This window comes from Bos grunniens, chromosome 1 (assembly GCF_055505025.1).
Source record: "Bos grunniens cultivar Pamir isolate PY7600 chromosome 1, Bosgru_T2T1.0, whole genome shotgun sequence".
Taxonomy (NCBI): domain Eukaryota; kingdom Metazoa; phylum Chordata; class Mammalia; order Artiodactyla; family Bovidae; genus Bos; species Bos grunniens.
In genome coordinates this window covers 155654784-155678347 of record NC_141165.1, presented here as the reverse complement: position 1 = coordinate 155678347, position 23564 = coordinate 155654784, and the positions used below count along the sequence as shown (strand labels likewise).

The following is a 23564-nucleotide window of genomic DNA, read 5'->3' as shown; positions in this document are numbered from 1 at the left end:
AAATAAAAAAACTCATAATAATAATAAGTTGATCTAAACAATAATTTTTAAAACAATAATATACCATGACTAAGGGCAGTTTCATTGAGTTAGACAGGCTGTGGTCCATGTGATTAGATTGATTAGTTTTCTGTGATTGTGGTTTTCAGTCTGTGTGCCCTCTGATGGAGAAGGAAAAGAGGCTTATGGAAGTTTCCTAATGGGAGAGACTGACTGAGGGGGAAACTTTATTTTTTGGGGCTCCAAAATCACTGTGGATGGTGACTTGAGCCATGAATTTAAAAGACACTTACTCCTTGGAAGAAAAGTTATGACCAACCTAGACAGCATATTGAAAAAACAGAGCCATTACTTTGTCAACAAAGGTCCGTCTAGTCAAGGCTATGGTTTTTCCAGTAGTCACGTATGGATGTGAGAGTCGGACTATAAAGAAAGCTGAGTGCAGAAGAATTGATGCTTTTGAACTGTAGTGTTGGAGAAGACTCTTGAGAGGACCTTGAACTGCAAGGAGACATAACCAGTTAATCCTAAAGGAAATTAGTCCTGAGTGTTCATTGGAAGGACTGATGTTGAAGCTGAAACTCCAATACTTTGGCCACCTGAAGCAAAGAACTGACTCATTGGAAAAGACCCTGATGCTGGGAAAGATTGAAGGCGGGAGAAGAAGGGGACAACAGAGGACGAGATGGTTGGATGGCATCACCAACTCAATGGACATGAATTTGAGTAAACTCTGGGAGTTGGTGATGGACAGGGAGACCTGGTGTGCTGCAGTCCACGGGGTCGCAAAGAGTCAGACACGACTGAGCAACTGAACTGACTGAACTGAAGGGCAGTTTACCCCAAGAATGGAAAGTTGGTTTAACATTCAAATTTTAATCAATGTAAAGCACCATATTAATAAAATAAAGGAGGAAAAAACACTTTAAAATCTCCACAGTTGCAGGTCAACAGAGGGAAATAGTGGTAAAAGGACAGATGTAGATCAGCGGAACAAAAGAGAGTCTAGGAAAGATTTTTACAAGTGTGGTCAGCTGATTATCAACAAACTACTAAGGTTTTTAATAAACATTGATAGAACAAAGTGGGTGTTGGTATGGAAAAAAGTGACTCTCATTACCTTACCTTGCACTTAACATAAAAATCAATCAAAACTGGATCACAGAACTAAGTATGTTAGACAAAAATATAAAACTTTTGGAAGAAAACATAAGGGAAAAACATCTTCAATCTTGGGGTAGTCAAAGCTTTCTTGGATAGAACATAAAAAACCGTAAAAGAAAAAATAAATTGAACTTTAAAAGTTAAAACACCTGCCCTTTAAGAAACACCATTACAAAAATGAAAAGGCAAGCCAGAGACTAGGTGAAAATATTTGCAAAACACCTATCTGACAAAGGACTTCTTATAAGACTATATAAAGAACTCTGATAATAAGATAAGCAACCCAATAAAGGATGAGTTAAAGATTTGTTCACAAAACACATACAGAAGATGCACACTAATACACATAAGAACCAACAGCCAACAGCATTCAGCCTTCAGGGAGATGCAGATTAAAGTTACATGAGACATTGTTGCCCACCCACCAGAGACGCTAAAAACAATGACAAAAGGGAGTGTTGGCGACAGTGAGGAGCAGCTGAAGGGCTGGTGCACCACTGGTGAGAATGTGAAATGACACAACCACTGTAGAAACAGTTTGATAGACTCTGACATGGCTAAGCACATACTTATATGACAGTAATTCCCCTCCTAAAATTTAACCAAGAGAAATAAAATATATTTCCACATAAAGAAATATAAGTAAATACTCATTGCAGCTTTAGTCATAAAGTCCAAAACTGGAAAAAACCTAAATGTCCCTCAGCAGGTAATGGGATAAATAAGGAAATACTACTCAGTGATGAAAAGGAAGAAAAGCTATGACCAACCTAGACAGCATATTAAAAAGGAGAGAGACATTACCTTGCCAACAAAGTAATGCCAAATTTTCCACCTAGTCAAAGCTCTGCTTTTTCCAGTAGTCATGTATGAATGTGAGAGATGGACTATAAAGAAAGCTGAATGCCAAAGAATTGATGCTTTTGAACTGTGGTGTTGGAGAAGACTTTTGAGGGTCCCTTGGACTGCAAGATCAAACCAGTCAATCCTAAAGGAAATCAGTCATGAATAGTCATTGGAAGGACTGATGTTGAAGCTGAAGTTCAATACTTGGGCCACCTGATGCGAAGAATTGACTCACTGGTAAAGGAGGAGATGGGGACGACAGCGTGAGATAGTTGGATGGCGTCACTGACTTGATGGACATGAGTCTGAGCAAGCTCTGGGAATTGGTGATGGATAGGGATGGGGTCACAAAAAGAGTTGGACAAAATTGAGTGACTGAACTGACTGAACTGATGAAATGGAACAAAGGACTGAGTCACTCAAAAATATGGATAAATCTCAAAACTGTCAGGCTGAGAAAAAGAAGCTGAAATTAAAGTCACGGTGTCCAAAACTGATCACCTTTTAGGACGGTATGCAGAACAGTATCTACATGAATTGGATACCCCCTCTAACTCAACACTTAAAACCAAACCAGATGAAATTTTAACAACTTGGTGGTGAAAGCTGAATAGGTAATAAAATGAAAGCAGAACTGCTTAGAGTACTCCATTGTGTCTCCAACTATTCTCTATACACGTATCTCTGGAACTCCTCCTGATATACTTAATTGCACTTCTTTATTGTGGTTATCATGGTAAAGCCAAAGTCCCAGGAGTAGACTACAGGTCCTGCATGATCCAGCCCCCAGCTGCTCCAACCATAGCTGTCTCCTTGCTGTAACTGGCATCCCAGAGACCAGCTTATAGCCTTAGTTCTTCTGCACAACTGTTGCCCTACCTAGAACTTGCTCTGCTAGATGTCCATCTGGCTCAGCCATTCACCTCTTTCAAGTCTTTGCCCCAACATCATACTCACAGAGATGCCTGACCTGACCACATTACTTAAAATCACAGTCCTCTCTATTGGAGACTCTCTTCCCTACTCACTCTCCAGAGCAACTTTCCCTCTTCTAATAGAGAACATGCTAGTCTTATTTCCTGAGTACTTGTCTACCCTGCAGACAGAAGGTAAGCTCCATGAGGGCAGGGTTTGTCTCTGCTATCCACTGCTGGATCCTCAGTGCTTACCGGTGCTTGCACTGAGTTGGCATGCAGCAGTCCCAGCAAGTGTGCTGAATTACCAGACAGCCTACTTTCAGAGGATGAGCTGATTGGACGGCATCACCAACTCAATGGACATGAGTCTGAGCAAATTCTGGGAGATAGTGAAGGACAGCGAAGCCTGGGTGCTGCAGTCCATGGGGTCACAGAGTCAGACACGACTTAGCAACTGAGCAACAAGTACTTTCAGGCAAGTACCCTGTCTGCTTCATCTTGGCCTGCTGGATGCTTGCTGCGTGAATAAGTGAATGAAGTGAATCAAAGAAAGGAAGCCAAAAGGCTTTTAAGGGACATATTTTCTCACCTGTAATTGCTGTTGTAGGTGGGTGATTTCTGCAATTCTCAACTCTCTAGATTTGTTTGTGCTCTCAATTTCTTGCCTTTGGGTTGTCAGTCGACATCTGATATCCTGAAGTTTTCCTTCTAATTGATGTTTTTTATCATTCTTTAACAAGTGAAAAATAATAAGAATCATTAGCATTTAACAATTCAATGCAAGTGGGTTCCCAAAGCACAATCAAACTACTCACTAGAGCTTCTAATTCAAATTCCAAAGTCTTTTTCTTTGCTTTCAGTACAACTATGTCTTCTTGTTCTTTGTTTCTTTGATTTAATAGTTCTTGTCTTCGATTCCGTTCCCATTCAAGCTGTCTTTGCCTTTCAAGCTCCCGTTTCGCAGCCTGTGACATACACAAACAGACGATTTATTAACTGCTCAGTTCTTACACTCTTCAATGTCTCTTAATAAACGTTACATCTCGTAAGTCTTTTCTTTTAGGGATGAAATGGTATTAAACATGACAAGTGATTTTCATTATAAAACAGCACAACATTTCATACAAATATGTTATTACTTCTATGGGAAAAAAGAGAATATTCAGAAAGGCAATCACAGTCACATGGGTTGAGAACAAAAAGGACTATTGGATCACTGACATTCGATTCCTTAGGTCTTTAAGGATGCTTGGTGTAGTAAGTAAACCTGCTCTTCCTTATTTACTGACTCATAAAAGAAAACAAGGAAAATTATGGGAGTTCCTTGGTGGCTAGGGCTCCGAGATCCCAATGCAGCATGCCCGGGTCCAATCCCTGGTCAAGGAACTAGACACCACATGCTTCAACTAAAGATCCCACATGCTGCAACTAAGACCTGCTGCTGCTGCTGCTAAGTCGCTTCAGTCATGTCCGACTCTGTGCGACCCCATAGACGGCAGCCCACCAGGCTCCGCTGTCCCTGGGATTCTCCAGGCAAGAACATTGGAGTGGGTTGCCATTTCCTTCTCCAATGCATGAAAGTGAAAAGTGAAGTCGCTCAGCCTAAAGCAGCCAAATAAATACAACAAAATTATCTTTTCAAAAAAGGCAAGTTAACCTAGGAAAACCCCCAGAACTAAAACACAAAACAAAAAAAAACTTTCTTCCATCAAACGAGTAATTATTATTTCTTCTGTCATAGGAGAAATTATTTATCTCAAGCTTTAAAAGTCCATGACTCCTATGTCCCTAATCATTTGTTTCCTTGTTAGCACAGAAGGCTCTGTAATTTTTCCAGCAACGTCAGCTCTCTTCAACCCTGACTCTGATGGCTGCTGGGCAGAGGAAGTGTCAGGGCACCTGGCACTCTTCATTGTATCATAACTGCTTCTTACATATTTGTGCTCCAGCTACACTGTAAGGGCCTGGAGGACAGGTGGGTACCTAGTCACCACAACATCTCCAGGAACTTAACCAATGCCTGGCACATCGTAAATGCCATTATATAGTTCTGAACAAACACTCTGAAATGCTTTAAAAAAAAAAATTAAAGAAGGAAAGGTGGCCTATCTTTTGGTTGTCATTCTGGAAAGGAAAATCTTGCTATTATCTGTGTGTATGTGCCTAAATGAAAAGGCACCTTAGAAGCTAGAAGTTTTCAAAAGCATTCATCAGGAGATGAAACCATATTATTTTTTTATAAAGAAAAAAATCCCTCATCTTTAAAATACATTTCATCCACACAAGAGGATCACGGCATTGCTTCTGTCACAACATACTAAAACTGGAAAGACAGACAAGAGATTGGCTTGGCCCACATCCAGGTATGGCACCAAATTTAGGAAGCCTTCCATAAAATACAGTAAAGATTACTAGACTTGTTTTCTAAAGTGGAAAAAGAAAAAGGTGACAAACACTTTAATTATCTAGTGTGGTACCATTACAGTGGTTAAAAAAACAATTTCAGTAAACGCTCAGCCTCTCCACCATATGAACCTTTCTATTTCTATATGTGTATATGAACGCAGAAAAAAGGCTAAAAAATACATAATTGATAGCAATAGTTTGTCATAAGACTCAGTTATCAAAAACTTGTATATGAATGTTCACAGCAATGTTATTCAAAATACCCAAAAGGTAGAAAAAAAAAAAAACAAATGTCCATCAAATTGATGAGTAGATAAATAAAATGTTGTCTATCCAGGTAACGGAATATTACTCAGTTATAAAAAGGAATAGGTATTTATTCAATCTACACACTGGATGAACCTTGAAAGTGAAAGCCAGACACAAAAAGCCACATATTCTATCATTCCGTTTATCCAAAATGTCCAGAATAGGCAAAGGTGTAGAGACAGAAAGCAAATCTGTGGTTGTTCAGGGCAAGGCGCAATGGGAAAGGGGAGTAGTAACTCCTTAATGGTTAACGAATTTCTTTTCAGGGTGATGAATCAGTGGTGATGGTCACACAACTTTGTGAATAACTAAAACTACTGAATTGTAAAAAGAAAAAAACAAGACTGGGTTAATGTATTATTGTTGTGTTGTGCTCAGTCACTCACTTGTCTCTGACTCTTTGTGACACCAAGGAGTATAGCCTGCCAGGCTCCTCAGTCCATGGGATTTTCCAGACAAGAATACTGGACTGGGTGCCATTTCCTTCTCCAGGGGATTTTCCCATTCCAGGGATCAAACCCGCATCTCCTGCACTGGCAGGCAGATTCTTTACCACTGGCAGGCAGATTCTTTACCACTGAGCCATCAGGGACGGCCATATTTTTATGCCTTCTTAAAATTTTGTTTCTTCAAACTTAGATGGTATAAAGAATCTGCCTGCAATGTGGGAGACCTAGGTTCGGATCTTTGGGTTAGGAAGATCCCCTGGAGGAGGGCATGGCAACCCACTCCAGTATTCTTGCCTGGAGAATCCCATAGACAGAGGAGCCTGGCGGGGCTACAGTGCACGGGGTCGCAGAGAATTGGACACGACTGAGCGACTAAGCACATGGCATGTGCGAATCTCAGTTCCCCAGATCAGGGATCGGACCTGTGTCTCCTGCCATCTCCTGCACTGCAGGTGGATTCTGTACCTGATGAGCCATCAGGGAAGGCCTGATATACTACTGACACTTAAACGATTCTAGAAGAGCGCCCGTGTTAATGACACGACTGTTTCCAGCTGCTCACCTCCCGCCTCTCGATTTCCTTCCTTCGCTCCTCCTCCCTCTGCCGCTCCAGCTCCCGCTGCTTCTCTAGCTGCTTTTCCAGCTCCAGTTGTCTTTTGCGCTCCTGCTCCTGGCGCTCCCGCTCCTTCCTCTCCTGCTCTGCCCGCTCCAGCTGGGCCAGGCGCTCCTGCTCTTTACGCTGCTGCTCCAAGAGAGCTTGTCTCCGCTTCTCCAGCTCCAGGTTGCCCCGTTCAAAGTTCTCCCGTTTCTTATCTTCAAAGGTTACTTTCAGACAAGAGATAGGACGATTATGAAAAGCCATATGATGTTCAACAGACACTTTCAAACGAAAAACTCCACAGCACATCGTCAATGAGTAACGGACCTGCAGATACGAACTCCCTAAGCTTCCCGCCCGCCTCTGCCCTCACGAATAAGCACCAGGTACAGGCCCTTTCACTCAGCGTCTCCTTTACATACCCTCCCCTGCAGATGAACCGCATCATAGCATTCAGAACGCCCAAAACTCAGTTTCTGGAATAATCTTTCAACAGAACTTCTCCATCACTCATTCTCCATACCTTCCCTGTTACTTTATCCTTTCCTTTTTCTATGACCTTGGTTCAGCAACTGACCCTCTCTCTCCTCTATACCACAAACTTCTCCTTTTCTACCTCTTTTTCTTTGGCCAGCAGTCGTGAGGTATCTTAATTCCCCAACCAGCAATTGAACCCTAGCTCCCTGCATTGGGAGCCCAGAGTCTTAACCACTGGACCACCAGGAAAGTCCTTCCCTTTCTATCTCTTTTTCCTTTGCATAAAACTGTGCCATTCTGTTTTCAATTTTAACAAACAGAATGGTTTCTGGAAATAGAGGTAAGATGATATGTCTCCTCCTGGGTTTCACACTGAAGAGCAGGTTGTGCCCTAATCACTATGCAGAGGACACTCAGTAAACTAGTTTTTCCAACCTATTATTCAGTTTCCTTCTTTGAAGAACACCAAGGTAATGAATTTTAGACGATCCTCAGGTCAACAATTTTTTTTCTCTGATCCTTGCTAACACTGTTTGCACCCATTTTATTTTACTTTAAAAAAAAAAATTCCATGCTCTATGTCCCTTCTGTGTTTTCAGCAGTGTCAACTCAGCTTTTTGTTTGCCTCACATGCTTCTCCTGGGAGCCAACCCCAGACACTGGAAGCTCTCGCTCCCAGCCTGTGCAGCACGCCATTCCCATTGTTCCCAATCTATTTCAAGAACTGTCACTTCACACTTTGTCTTGAGATATGTATCTGTGAGCATCCTTTTGGCTTCTTCCCACGTTCCTGCCTGGCCTCCACTGAAGACACTTTCCTTAAACAAGGCAGTTAGATGAGAGATCAGAGATGGTAAGCACGTTTTGTTTTCTTGTTCTTTTTGCTCCTTTGTGGTTTCAGAAGAGGCAACACCCATTTCACTCCCCCACTTTAAAACTGCAAGTCCTCTCAGCCAGAGAAAGGAATGAAGTAAATGATACATGCAAACCTAGACAGCGTATCAAAAAGCAGAGACATCACTTCACCAACAAAGGTCCGAATAGTCAAAGCTATCTTTTTCCAGTAGTCATGTATGGATGTGAGAAAAGTGAAAGTGGAAACCACTCAGTCATGTCTGGCTCTTTGCAACCCCATGGACTATACAGTCCATGGAATTCTGGAGGCCAGGATACTGGAGTGGGTAACCATTCCCTTCTCCAGGAGGTCTTGGACCACAAAAAAGGCTGAAAATCGAAAAACTGATGCTTTTGAACTGTGGTGTTGGAGAAGACTCTTGAGAGTCCCTTGGACTGCAAGGATATCAAACCAGTCAATCCTAAAGTAAATCAGTCCTGAATATTCATTGGAAGGACTGATGCTGAAGCTGAAGCTCCAATACTTTGGAAACCTGATGCAAAGAGCTGACTCATTGGAAAAGACGCTGATGCTGGGAAAGATTGAAAGCGGGAGGAGAAAGGGACAGCAAAGGATGAAATGGTTGGATGGTATCACCGACTCAATGGACATGAGTTTGAGCAAACTCTGGGAGATGGTGAAAGACAGGGAAGCCTGGCATGCTGCAGTCCATGGGGTTGCAAAGAGTAGGACACAACTGAGCAACTGAACAACATTGTGGATAAAATCTCAAAAATACTACGCTAAGTGAAAGAAGCCAGACAAAAGAACACCAACTGCATAATACTATTTCTATGAAATATTCAGAGGGGGTAAATCCAAAGACACAGATAGCAGGCTGATGATTACTAGGGACTGGGGAAAAGGGAGAATGTTGAGTAACTAGCTATGGCCATTGTTTTGGACTGAGTGTTTTCCACCCTATCAATTCAGACGTGGAAGCAGTGGGCTGGTATTTGGAGAGGGGACCTTTATAATTCGGGTTAAGATAAAGTCATGACTATGGAACCTTCGTTATGAATTAGTGGCCTTATAAGAAAAGAGAGAGTCATCTTTCTCTTTTCATGTGCTGCTGCTGCTGCTGCTAAGTCGCTTCAGTCGTGTCTGACTCTGTGTGACCCCATAGACGGCAGCCCACCAGGGTTCCCCGTCCCTGGGATTCTCCAGGCAAGAACACTGGAGTGGGTTGCCATTTCCTTCTCCAATGCATGAAAGTGAAAAGTGAAAGTAAAGTCGCTCAGTCGTGTCCGACTCTAGCGACCCCATGGACTGCAGCCCACCAGGCTCCTCCATCCATGGGATTTTCCAGGCAAAAGTACACACCCAGAAAAGGCCAAGTGAGGATCTGGTGAGAGTGCAGCCATCTGCAAGTCAGGAAAAGCGCACTCACCAGGAACAGAATTGGATGACATCCTGATCATGCACTTTTCTATCCTCTAGAACTGTAAGAAGTAAATTGCTGCTGTTTAAGGCACCCAGACTAGCTGACTTTGAATGATCAATATTATGTTAAGCAAATTTTACCTCAATTAAAAAAAACAACAAAAACTGAAAGTCCCTATATACCTTTTTAATTCCAAAATCTGGCCCCATTTCTGATACACAGAGGCACATAATAAACAGCTGTTGAAAGAAAGAATGCATTAACCAAAACCTCTAATAATGTCACATCTTGTTCAACACTTGAAATGTTGGACTTCCCTCGTGGCACAGTAGACAGGAATCCACCTGCCAATGCAGGGGACATGGGTTCGATCCCTGGTCCAGGAAGACTCCACACACCGTGGGACAACTAAGCCTGAGAGCTCCAGTTACTGAAACCAGCTTGTCCAGAGCCTTTGCTCAGCAACAGAGAGAAGCCACTGCAATGAGAAGCCCGCACACCATAATTCAGAGTTGACCCAGCTCACCTCAACTATAGAAGGCCCTTGCATGGCAATGAAGACCCAGTGCAGCCAAAAAATAATTAAATATCTTCCACCAACAGAAAAAGAAAATTCCAAATTCTAAGGATTCCTGTTCTTATTTGCTTGAAGACTTTATTCCCATGATTATTAACCTGAAATGTTCCTCTTTCCCAGCCCTGTAATGACCCTGTTGATCTTCAAATCTCAACTCCACTGTGACCTCTTCCATAGAGATTTAACTGCCAGTGTGTTTGCCAGTCTGTGCTAACCAACCACAAGTAAGCTCTGCTGTGTATCTATAATTCTGCCTTCATGAATTTATCACAGTTATGCATTGCTTTGATGGTTTTTATATGGATGTCTTAAATCCTCAGTTGTATCCTAACCTTCTAGAGGGCATGGACCATGTATTATTAACGTTTAGATTCTTCACTCTACTCAACACACTTCCATAAAGAACATTTTCCGGAAGCAGTTTCAGTAAACAAAAAGTAATTTAGTTAAGAGGAGGGCGGGAGAGCTAGTAGTGTCCTCAGCAGGTCGATTATTCCCTGAGCACCTGAAATGCAGCAAAATGACACTGACAGGGTATTTACCATTTTCTCTTGACTCCATAATAAATTTCATCAGGGTGTCTTAGTATCAATTACCATCTCATATTAATAATTCATAACCACCAGAGAATATTTTAATAGTATGATGAATTTCTCATTGTAAATGAGGGTAATTTAAATTAGGTTCCTATTAAATTTAAAATAGCTTCTTGCTATCAAGGAGCTTTCGATTCTATAACAACATGAGAAAACAATAGACGGCAACTTTATATTCTATTTCTATACTGGTGGTATTAAGCCATTACCTTAAAGACTTATCAATTTTCAGTGCTTAATAGATAACATTTATAAAATTTCTGGTAAGTGTTAAATAGATTTCAATTTCAGAGCTAGAACAAAGGTGCATCAGTACATTCTATACATATATTAAAATCCAAAAAGCATATGCAAAGTGTCTCCTTTCTGACTAAGGTCAGGTAAAGAAACATAGCAATAATGTCATTAGCTAAATACATTTTACCTCCATCTTTGCCCTAGAGACAGAAAATCTCTAACAGGCTGTAAAATTCCAGTATGAAGACTGTCTTACCAGGTAGTTTCTTTTCTAGTTGTTGCTGTTCATCTTCCAAAACTGGTTCCTCTGGCAACCTCTGATCCACCGAAGTTGAGGTTATGACAGATATACCACTACCAGATCGAACTCTTCTGCAATTGTGGAAAAAAGAAAATGGTTTCACGTCTAGCTGCCAAGATAGAATTGAGCAAACCATGAAAAACCACCTTTTAAAGATTATGCCATAGAAAATGGAGCAGATGACATTTTTGGTGAGGAAAAGATAAAGATGTGCTCTTCTCCATTTATATAAAGAGTTTTTAAAAAATGAATATCTGAATGTCATCAGACTATGAATCCCAAGTTCATTTAAGTATTTAGAACCATCACAAAATTAGGACAATTTCAAAGGATTAAATCAGTTAACAATCATCAAGTGGTTGGAGCAGTGTCTGAGACATAGTTTCCTTCCTGTGGAATATTAAATTCTTCCAAGGGAAGACTAGCAACTCCGCTAATTGTGAGCATCTCCTTTCCCTTTCCAGAATCTCTACATTTGCTCTCTTAATAAACACATGGAATGACTACACTTAATAGTCCTTAAATCACATAGTTTACCAGCTAGTTTCACTTTCCCCATTATCTGTCTCTTTTAAACCAGTCTACCTATCTTCTTTCTATGCTTTCTTTATGTCAGCTTCCACCTTGCAGCTCAGATGGCAAAGAGTCTGCCTGCGATGCAGGAGACCCGGGTTTGATCCCTGGGTTGGGAAGATCCCCTGGAGGAGGGCATGGCAATCTACTTCATTCTTCTTGCCTGCAGAACCTCCATGGACAGAGAAGCCTGGAGACGGACACAACTGAGCAACTAACACACACACACACATACACATACAAACATACCCACCAGTGTTAAGTGTCTCTTATGATTCTTGCAGCTGTGAGATTTTATGAACAAACTGTCCAGCTACTGGTTTCTTCCTACACCGTGTTCTCAGCTTCCCCGTACTTCATATGTGCTGACCGCAATGGTTCCATGTCTCATACTTTTATGGAGACTTTGCCCCTAATCTTTCCCGACATTGGAGGAATCGGGACAGAAATTCTTATCTGGGCTTCTTTTGTTCTTCTGTGCACTTGTAAGAGCTCAAATTTGTCTTTTGAGTTAAAGCTTTGAGAGGCAGTTGTCTGAGAGGGCTATGCGTACACGGCTGTGTGTGGGTGGGGGATACCAGTCCTCCCAATTGGACTCTGAACTACCCTCTTGACCTCTCCACTGAGATTGTAATTCAGACCAGGATAATTTTCTTTCATTATTTTGCTGATTATAATTTCTACATTGCCAGCATTTTGTTACCTCTGGAATGTGTAGAATTCACAGGCAGAATCTCCGTTATTTATTTTCTATGTGCAGGCTGATGTTTCACTTTAACATTTGATGAGTTTTGATTACATGGATAGTCTCAAAAGCACCAACTTTGTGATGTTATACTTGATTGTTTTACTAACAGTCTATTTAAGTACTTTAAAGTACGGAACAGGCAAAGATTAACACAAAAGCTGCCTAAGAAGATTCAGTTCAATACGTGGAGATTTCATTCACTTGCCAAGAAGAAAAAATGCACATAAGATATACAGCCAACAAAGCCAAGTTTGAAATGAACATACTTAGCACACAATTTCTTATGAGAACCAAATATTCCTTACCTAAAGGAAGGTGGAATGTATTCTGGGGGCAGGACCGGTGGCAGTGGTTGACCAGACATAGCTACATCAATGAGGTGCATAGCCAGGATAAATTCTTCTGCTGTGAGTTTTCCATCTTGATCAATGTCAGAAAGATTCCTATTCAACAGAAAGTTCATTGTAATCTAGTTTCATGAAAATGCATGCTCGTTACTATTCACGAGTGATTTCAATGATCTGTTTTCTCATTCTGACTCTATGCCAGTTGAGTCCTTCTGTACCTCCATTTATAAAAATCGTACCGACTTCATACCACTGTTACAAAGACAAAATGAGACAACCCATCTAGCTGGGATGGTGCTCAGCATTCAACAGATGTTAACTGTGATTATAATTACATGCTTCTCAGTCCTTGCACCCATTTAAGCTATGTCATACTCACATTCCATGTGTGTTTAAACACCACGCTCCACAGACTATCAGGTCAGATACTAAATGTTTAAGCTTTGCAGAACACACAATCACTATCACACTGAATTCTGCTGCTCCAGCAGGAAACTAGCCACAGACAGTATACAAAGAAATGAATGGGCATAGCTGTCTTTACAACAAAACTTCACCTACAAAATCAGCTGCAGACAACATTTAGCTAACTGGACCAACCCCTGATCCAGGACTCCAAGGGTGGGTCTTCACGGCCTCCAACCAGAGGCAAGGTGTTTTCTGTTCCTTAACCTCACGATTTAATCACCACTGTTCTTTATAATCTTAATTTAGGATTAGCTAATTAAACAGACCTTCCCCAGCAAGTCCAAGAATATGACTTTTTAAAAAAACAACTGGACACCAAAAAGAGAATGCAAGACAACAAAGCTGTTTGCTAAGATGTCAACAGAACAGACGCTACACTGAGCAACTAACTGGGCTTTGCTGATGCCATAAATCAAGAAACTCCTCCAAAGTCTGAAATTTCCTCAGGTGGCATAAACTTTTTTTTTTTTTTAAGGTACAATTTCCGTAATATCCACCCCTTTTATACAGTATGGTTCTGTGAGTTTTGACAAACACAATCAGTTGTATGGCTACTACAATGAAACAGAACAGTTTCATCACTGCCCAAATTTCCCTGTCTCTTTACAGTCACCCCTTCCTTGCCTCCAGATGCTGGTACACACATTTCATTATATGCTAGTGTCATGAAAACAACCAGCCTCCATAAATGTGAGGTCTTTAGCTTTTATTTCAGAGGGTCCTAGGATACTGGTACACATCCAGACTTCAAGAGGTCTGGATGTGTCACAAAGATAAGATGTTTGCTAACTGGTCTATTATTACTCTAATGCAAAAGGTAGGCTCTTTAATACAAAACAGAAAGGGCCAGGCTGGGCTTGACCTAGAGCTTGACCACTTATGAAACAACCAAATCAACGTGCCTGCAGCAAAATTAGGATCCTAGCAGGTAAGCAGTGCAGACCGGGTTTATCTTCCTGGCAGAATCAATGAATAATGCATAACTGAGAGAGAAACACTCCTGAAGAAACCATTCTAGTTAATATTTAAGTGTAAAGAATCCTACAGGATTTAGGCAATGCTCATCAATAGCTACTAAAAATCATTACAGAGAACCCCCTGGTGGTCCAGTGGATAGGACTCTGCTTTTCCATTGCAGAGGGTACAGGTTTGATCCCTGGTTAGAGAACTAAGCTCTCGTAAGCCACGCGGCACAGCCGGAAAAAAAACAAAAATTAATTACAAAATAGACATTTGTGTGCCTCCTGATAAAAGTACTCAGTATCATCTCTGATGCACTTTGCAAAAAAAAAAAAATCAAATTTGAATCTGACAAGTGGTTCTCCTCAGATCTGAATCAGTAGTTCTCAAACACTGATTGATTTGGTACAGCAAAGAACATCTGTCAGTGTCTGGAGACATTTCTGATTGTCACATGTTGGGGACGAGGGGGATCATACTACTGGAGTCGGCAGAGGCCAGAGACACTACTTAACCAGCAAAGAGTTATCATGCCAAAAATGTCAACAGCACTGAGGTGGAGAAACTCTACCTTAGATCTAATTTCCAATCTACAGGAAATACAAGAATGAATTAACACCACAAGGGTGCAATCAGCTAAAGGTGGGTGGAAGAAAGCATAGGACAAATGATCTGGGGGTTTTTTTGGTGGGGGTGGGTAAGGGAAAGGGGAGAATAAGACCAGGGGAAATTTATAGGTTAAAGGAGACTTAAAAGGTGTATCAACCATCTGTTACAAAATATAGATTTATTTTAGTCCTGATTTGAACAAATCAACTATAAAAAATTATGAGACAATCTAAGGAATTTAAACACTATCTGATTAACTTAATGATAAGAATTCCTATTAACAGTTTTAAGTGGACTTTTAGTATTATGGTCATGTAGAAAAAAAATTCCTATGTCTTCTCAAGATACAGGCTGAAATATTTGCAGATGGAAATGATATAATGACTGAGATTTGGCTTAAAATAATTGAAAGAAGGGGAGAGGCAGGACTAGCCATGAGGGGACATTTATTTAGGATGTGTTATGGAGGGATTGGGGGCAGGAGGAGAAGGGGACAACAGAGGATGAGATGGCTGGATGGCATCACTGACTCGATGGACGTGAGTCTGAGTGAACTCCAGGAGTTGGTGATGGACAGGGAGGCCTGGCGTGCTGCGATTCATGGGGTCGCAAAGAGTCGGACACGACTGAGCGACTGAACTGAACTGAACTGAACTGATGAGTTCTTGAGAATTCATTATATTAATCTCTCTGCTTCTGTATTTTTAAAAATCAAAAGAGGGTAGTAAAAGGGACAAGTTTAAATCATTTTAACTACTGAATCATTGTGAGTTAAAACTCACTGAAAAATTAAGCATACTCCATATATCACCCCTTATAAATAACAGTGTCAATCTAAAGACTCATTAGGCCCTATCTATTTAAGAAATAAAATTTCCACTTTATATAAACCAAGGGACTTTTCATTCCTTACCATATTGAAGCCAGCTGAGCCTGTGGTAAACTTGATTGCATAAGAATAGTTCTTGCTTGGGGACCTAAATGAAAGCCAGGAAAAAAAATAAAGATGAATCAGCAAATCTTCACTGTCTAGGAAGATCAGTGTTCTGCACACAGGTACTATGCAATCTCATGCAATCACAGTGCTTTGAACAATATTTGCTATTACCCAATGGGCTTTTCAATAAGGAAATTAAGCCCCAGTGAAAAAGGGAAAAAACACAAAGCATAGCGCCTGGCACACAGCCAATAAATTTTTGTTAAATAGATGTTTAATGAGGAATGAGTATGTAAAAAATAAGAGTTTCAATATATAACCTGCCCTTTGGTCCAGGTGACCATCTCTATTTGTATCAGGTTTTTATTCACAAAGCTGAACTCTCTAAATGCAATATCATCTGCCACCCTCTGCCACCTCCATCATGATGACTATCAAATTTAGACAAGAGTCAGAGAATCTCAAAAGAGGAAGTGACCTTAGAGAAAACTCTTCTACCCATTTCATTATGCAGACTTAAAAAAAAATTTGCTCATGGTTGCATAAATGGCCAATATCACAGCCATTTCCTAGGTTTGTGATAAAGAAGAATTCCTGGAATTTCAACTTTGCTCTCAAAATTAGCTCTCATTTCTTAAAATACTTGTGTATATATCTTCATTTCTGGCATGAAACTAGCTTTAGATACCAGGAAGCCTACAATGGAAGATTTTGAATGTTTAAATAAACTAGTGTTAAGAAGAGAGCGACAAATGTCTCATGTCCTTCAATGATTTCCAAGGGGTGGGCCCAGGATGACAGGTAATAGATCAAGGAATGCAAAGTGGTAGCAATTATGCTGGGGAGATTATCATGTATAATATTTTGCTTGGTCTTCGGTATACTGGAATGAGGAAAGTTCACCGATCATTTTATTTAGTCTCTAACACTGTATTTAGAGGGCTTCCCTGGTGGCTGAAATGGTGCCTGCAATGCAGGAGACTGGGATTCGATTCCTGAGTCGGGAAAAATCCCCTGGAGAAGGGAACGCTACCCACTCCAGTATTCTTGCTTGCAGAATTCCATGAACAGAGGAGCCTGGCAGGCTACAGTCCATGGGGTTGCAAAGAGTCAGATATGACTAAGGGACTAACTCTTTCTTTCACTGCATTTAGAATACTGGCAATATAAAAGTAGAATCAGCATAAGTTTAGTGAAAGCTTTCATTTATACTTGTAACAACACTGTGCCCACTACAGAACTATATAAAAGAAAGTTCATATTTCACTTACTTGATAAAAAATGTAACAATAAACTTTAAAAACTAGCCCTGGACCTGGATATCAGGAGATATGGATTCCACTCTTGACTCTTCCACTCTCTAATGACATGTGACATTAATAAAATCACTTTCCCTCTCTAAGAGGAAGTTCTTTCGTCTCTGAAATGAGGGAAATGATCTAGAACGGGAATTGGTAAACCACAGTCCATAGGCATTCTCCAGTCCTCCAGCTGTTTTTGTAAATAAAGTTTCACTGAAACATAGCTTGCCCATTCACTTAACATATTGTGGCTGCTTTCATACTGCGATGGCAAAGCTGAATAGTTACAACAGTGTATGACTGAAAGCCTAAACTATTTAGTATTTTGCCCTTTAAAGAGAAAGTCTGTGATCCCTATTGTCTTTTGCAATTCTAATATGGGACTCTGTTAAGTCTTAAGGTCAGGTTAAGAAACATTAAACTAGATCAGCAACAGTGAAGACAGTATCTTAGCATAACAGAGCAACCTCCTGCGGAAGCCTGCATTCATGAAAAGAGTACTGGCTTAGAAGAAAATATTAAGGATATAAATGAAATCTCAAGTTCACAAAGCCTATAATGGGTACCCATGATTGGGCAAGGAAGCAGGAATGTAAAGGACAGAGATAATTCAATGAAGTCAAAAGTTTAGTTCAAACAATGACTAAGACTTTTTAGCTTCTGAGATTAGCATATGAATAACCAAATAACACAGTCACTGTTTCAGAATGCAAGGAGATAATAAAATACCTCTTTGAGAAAAGGACTAGCAAGAATAGCAGCTCCAGAATTCTGTTGTGCGTATGTTAGTCACTCAGTCCTGTCCAACTCTATGCAAACCCACGGACTGTAGCCACCAGGCTTCTCTGTTCGTGGGACTCCCCAGGCAAGAAAACTGGAGTGTACTGCCATGCCCTCCTCCAGGGGATCTTCCCAACCCAAGGATCAAACCCAGATCTCCTGCATTGCAGGCAGACTCTTTAACATCTGAGACACAAGGGAAGCCTAGAATTGTAGAGCTACTTATATCACTTTGATTAAAGAAGAACTCTTTTTTTTTATGAGTGTATCTTTTAAGACCATGCAATAGTATATACATCAAGTTGGGAAGGAACAGGGGGATACCCATCTAATGAGGTGTATCAGATAAATCAACTCAGGGAATCTTCACCGACTCAGTGGACATGAGTTTGAGTAAGCTCCAGGAGTTGGTGATGGACAGGGAAGCCTGGAGTGCTACAGTCCATGGGTCACAAAGAGCTGGACATGACTGAGCAACTAAACAACACCACCCCTTATTAGAAAGATTTCTGGACAGCATCATAAAATCATTTGAGTCTTTCTGATGTAGACAACAGAACCTTTTTTTTAATTCACAGAGAGCATGTAACTTAACTCTGACCTTTTATACATGAAGAGATAAGATCCAAGTAGGTAAATTGAACTCCAGCTGGTAAGTGGCAAGGCCAGGTTCCAAACTCCCCAATCATTCCCCTTTCACCCCGCCCCTGCAGTCATCACTGATTCTTTGAGTAGGCAGTTTCAAGTTGACCTCCAAAGCTGGACTTCAGAAGGTGAACCAGGTTTCCTTCATAGCAGTGTTCCTTTCTAGTGCTTTGATTTGCACACTCGTGGCATTTGGGATGCTGGGGGATCCTTGGTCTAGGTTCTATTACCAAGAAGCAAAAGCCTGAGGCAGTAGAGAATGAAGTAACTGTGGCCTTATCAGTTGATGAGAACTTATCAATCAGTCGATGAGATAAAAGGAACAATGAAAACACTGTTTAGAAAGAAGTACAGGTAAATAGAGCAAAGTCTGGAAAATCTTTGGCCCAATATCTAGAAACAATTTACATTTAGAATGGAGACCATGTTTCACTAAATTAATTCTTATGTGTAAATACCTGTTAGGTGTCCACTCATGGTTTTGTCATGACTATTGAAGAGCTGTCTGTATTTCAGCCTGGATGACTGAGGAACAGCCCACTCAGCTGTAGGAGGGACACTGTGGGAGGAAAGACAGGAAAAGAGGGTGAACAGCAAGGACCTGCACATTCCAGTTCTTTAAAAAGTAAGAACTTTCTAGAAAACTAGCTTTAACATTTTATTCCGTTTCTAATCACTATTTCAGAATTTTCCATCATGATTTTTTTCATTTCTTAAGGTTACAACCCTTTCTCTGCATACAGATAAGCTCATTATTTTGAGCTTCCTATTACTTTGAGTAAACAGGACAGACCAAGTGGCTGGTTCAAGTTATACATACAATTAAACTAATTTAAAGGTTCTACAAAAGGATGGAAAATCTCCTAGGAACTGAGGTGATCACAGTAACATCCAGTCTTCTTTTGGTTTTAAAAGCCATGTGGACAGCAAACAAAAGCAACTGCCTTTAAAGGTATTAATTTTTTAAAAATGTTTAACAGTCTTACACCAAAATACATGATGGATTTCCTAATGAGGGGAAGTTATTTCATTCTGAGAATTTACATGCCCACATGTGGAGTTTCCGAGAGAGGAGAGAACACTTCTCGGCAGCGTAGAAAGGAAGGGAAGGAGTTCTGCTTCTGACTGCGACTCAGGGCTGGTCTTTCCTGCCAATGTGTAGCACCCCTGACCTCAGGAAACCCCTGACCAGCAGCCAGCTCGGTGTAGATCTCCCTGGTGATCAGTTCCTTAGATCAGTTCCCACACAGTATCACACTGGTTGTACCCACGGTTTGTTAAGAGCCCGCTGTTTATATAGGGTAATTTAAACATGATGATTGAGCTGACAGTAAAAAAAAAATGGCATTCCACTTCCAGGACAGATTACAACTAACGCCCCATGTGCAATGTCCTTTCATTTCAACAAAAATATCTATTTCTCACATGTTAAAGTGAATTTTTAATCCTCATTTATGTACTTTATCTGTGTCCTTATTCTTACTATGTACACTGCTTAAAGCACAGAAACTGCTCCCAAACACTTGAAAAGTACTTATAAAAATTTACTGTTTCAAGTTTTATGTATTTCTCTGTAAAATCATTTACCGAGGTCTATTCTGCTGTGCCTATTTCTGCAACAAATCTCTCATTTTAAACTAATATTTTGCAGATTCCAACTCTTCCCAATTTGTCAAGAAGCCAATTATCTCTCCCCTCCACCCCAGGAATGTAGGATATAAAACGCAAAGTGCCTAAGACTACACATATCAAATCATAGTTTTCTGCCAAATTCCTGAGAACGTAAACAGGCCTAAAAAGGCATGATCCAAAAAGTTAGATGCCACATCACACAAACTTTCTAGAAACTTAAGATACTGAAGGAAACTATTAAAAAAAAACAACAACAGTGTTTTTATAACCAAGCAGAATGCTGTAGGGTCTTCCTCGGACAGACCTCTCCCCTCATGTTCTCTGCCTCTCTCTTTTTTCCCTCTGCCTGTCTCTTGTTTGTAGAAAAGCTGTGGTCTCCCAGGCCCCACTTGAGTCACAGAAATCTGGCTCAAGAATTAATGATTGAAAGGATGTGAACATGTAGTGACAAAAGTCACAGTTGGGCCAGGAGAACTGGTAACAATTTAATCAGCAGATGCGCCATACGGCAGTCATAATCCTTAGTTCCTCCCTGAAGTACCTAGATAACAGGGTCTGAGGCACATTCCTGACTTGTTTTACAGATGATAAAACTCCACCAAAGGGAAGCTGGAAGCTAAGGACTGATAACATCAATCACCCGCCTCTTGCTGTTGCTGCTGTTCAGTTGCTAAGTGGTGTCTGACTCTGCAGCCCCATGGCCTGCAGCACGTCAAGCTCCCCTGTCCTTCACTAGCTCCCCAAGTTTGCTCAGATTCATGTCTGTTGAGTCAGTGATGCTATCCAGCAACCTCATCCTCTGCCACTCCCTTCTCCTTTTGCCCTCAATCTTTCCCAACATCAGGGTCTTTTCCAATGTGTGGCTCTTTGCATCAGGTGGCCAAAATATCTGAGCTTCAGCTTCGGCATCAACCCCTGTGGCATTGCCCTGGTACCTCACCATCAATTAGAGGTGTGCAGAAGCTGATCAAACACACCGTGACTCCCTTCCTTCACCTGGCCTTTAAAAATGGTCCCTTGTTGGGAGTTTGGGGTTTCTGAGCGTTAGCTTCCCCAGACTCCTTATCTGACGCCTTACAACCTATATTCGACAATTAACCAAAGTTACTAGGGCAAATTTTAAGAACATTTGCCTTAAAGTCAGAAAGACCTCAGTTCAGCTGTTGGCCCTATCACTTATGAGTTACCTTGAGCAAGTCACTTACTCTCTGAGCCTCCTCATTCATAACACAGAGAAAACCATAGTCATCTTCTGGAGAAGATGGTGAGCATTAAAAGGGTTACTGTGCATAAAGCATTTGACACAGTGCTTTGCAGCTTATGGATTTTCTTTATATTAATTTTTTAAAGGTAATGAATTTTTGAGTTATATTCAACATGCTCTTCTCTTTAAAGAGGAAACATGACTTGATTCACTTAGGAAAGATTCATAAAGAGGACTGAAACAAGAAAAGATATAATCAATCATTTTTATCTACATCTTCTCATTTGAAAAGTTTTGAGACAGCTTATCAAGAGACTTAATTTTTCATTTTAGAGCAGCATTATGCAAGGGGAAAATATGGGTAAAATAAAAACATAAAAGATAATGGGAACCAAGACTGGCCAAAATACAAGGCAGCAGGTCACATAAGCTTTACCAAAATCGAGCCACATATCCAATTAACAAGAGCTCTTCTCTAACTTGAATAACTCATTTCATAAAAACTGATCTAAGTTTTGCCAACAATCCACACAGGCTTCATAAGATTATCTGAGATAAAATTAGAGCCAGTTTTGACTCTGAGTTTCATATAAAATATTTTATACATAAACTTGTTTATTTTACAGCGTGAGGCACTTCAGTGGCTGTGGCACACGGGCTTAGCTGACCCGAGGCCTGTGGGACTGAACCGCTGTCCCTTTCACTGGCAGGGGATTCTTAACCACTGACCACCAAGGGAGCCCCGACACAGAAACTTTCAAATGACCGACACAAAATAGTTAACCATGGACTACTACATATTTATCATCCTCATGGGAAAAAAAAAAAAAAACACTAAATTTTTTAAGGAAAAGTAGTGTTTCTGATTCTGTCATTGCTACAACAAACAAATAATGAAATCTAGAACATTATCCAGAATTAAGACAAATATTAGCATGCTACAAAATAAAAGAAGATAAGTAAGGAACACGTAGCTAATTCATTTTCAAATTTATGAGTCAATCAGACAACAGTTTCAACCACAACATCCATTTGCAAACAAGCGAACTTACCTGGCCACATCGAATGACTGTGCCTTCTGCAGTTTTGTGTTTAACTGCGACCCTGGGCCCGATCTACTAAAGGAAGAACTCTTTGGCAATGTGGCAGCTGGAAAAATAAATGTTGGATAATTTTAATTCTACAAAAATAACAAGTTTCCCTTTTAAAAATTAAAATGCATTGTCATCAAAATTTTTTGAGTCATCAAATAATTTCTAAGGCAGAAATTATTTCTCCCTTCTGACCATTCTAGACTCAAAAACAGTCATTCCCTCCTTGCTTCCTGCCCTCTAGCCAAAAATGTTTTCTTGTTCCTTCGTAAAACCACCTTACTAGGTAGTAATGTTTACATCCACAAAGTTGGGCTCTTCATTAAACATTTAGTATTACATTTTATAGTATCTGTTCCTACAGCTGAAGAAGCAATAGCTTAAATAGATAGCTGGCATATTTGTAACTGCACTGAAGCAGCTGAAGCATCAGTTCCAGAGTCAGAGCCCAGAAGTCACAGACCTGTCTCGGCCAGAGGACACGTGATGCCACAGAAGGCCAGCCTCTGCGTCTGAGTCTCATTCAGGCTATGTGTCAGGAGAAAAACTCTGAGCCTTAACCAGCATTTCTCCCAACCTGGCCTACAGCCTTGCAACAATCACCATTTGACACAAAAGAAAACAAGACACGGGGCGTGGATTCACTGTTAACACGGGAAAAATAATCGCAAGCACTTTTTCAGCTGCCATGTCACCTACAGTCATGGTCACCTATGAGAGACAAGCTACCTGTGACAAGAACATCTTAAAAACAAAAGATCACAGAGACACATCCTGACAGATGTAATAAATCCAGGGGCGTAGGCAGACTCACAGATTAGGCTTAAACCCACACTCCATCATGACTGAATGTACTCAGACTTATCTAAGTACTTAAAAGATCAAACAAGAAAAAAATTTCCATATTGATATGAACCCACTCAGATTTGTCAGACTAAGGCTATCTACATCTACACTTTATGCTTTTCTCTGTTGTCACTGTTTAGTTGCTAAGTCATGTCCAACTCTTGCGAGTCCATGACGTGTAGACCACCAGGCTCCTCTGTCTGTGGGATTTTCCAGGCAAGAACACTGGAGTGGGTTGCCATTTCCTCCTCTAGGGAATCTTCCTGA

The 23564-nt window shown here is 40.6% G+C and overlaps 1 protein-coding gene across 10 annotated transcripts in view; it reads right to left on the bottom strand.

Annotated features, from left to right (window-relative positions):
• Positions 1-23564, bottom strand: part of ITSN1 (intersectin 1) — a 243741-nt gene that overhangs the window by 120138 nt on the left and 100039 nt on the right. For all 10 annotated transcript variants that reach the window (XR_015168658.1, XR_015168659.1, XM_086413813.1 and 7 more), the window contains 8 exons: positions 22413-22509; positions 18983-19083; positions 15775-15838; positions 12783-12920; positions 11112-11227; positions 6654-6916; positions 3743-3892; positions 3517-3657 (listed from right to left, as the gene is read on the bottom strand). Coding sequence is in view for 8 of the 10 variants with exons in the window: in XM_086413813.1 (XP_086269939.1) it covers positions 3517-3657; positions 3743-3892; positions 6654-6916; positions 11112-11227; positions 12783-12920; positions 15775-15838; positions 18983-19083; positions 22413-22509 (1070 nt within the window). In the remaining 2 variants the exon portion in view is untranslated. The remainder of the gene's footprint in view (positions 1-3516; positions 3658-3742; positions 3893-6653; positions 6917-11111; positions 11228-12782; positions 12921-15774; positions 15839-18982; positions 19084-22412; positions 22510-23564) is intronic.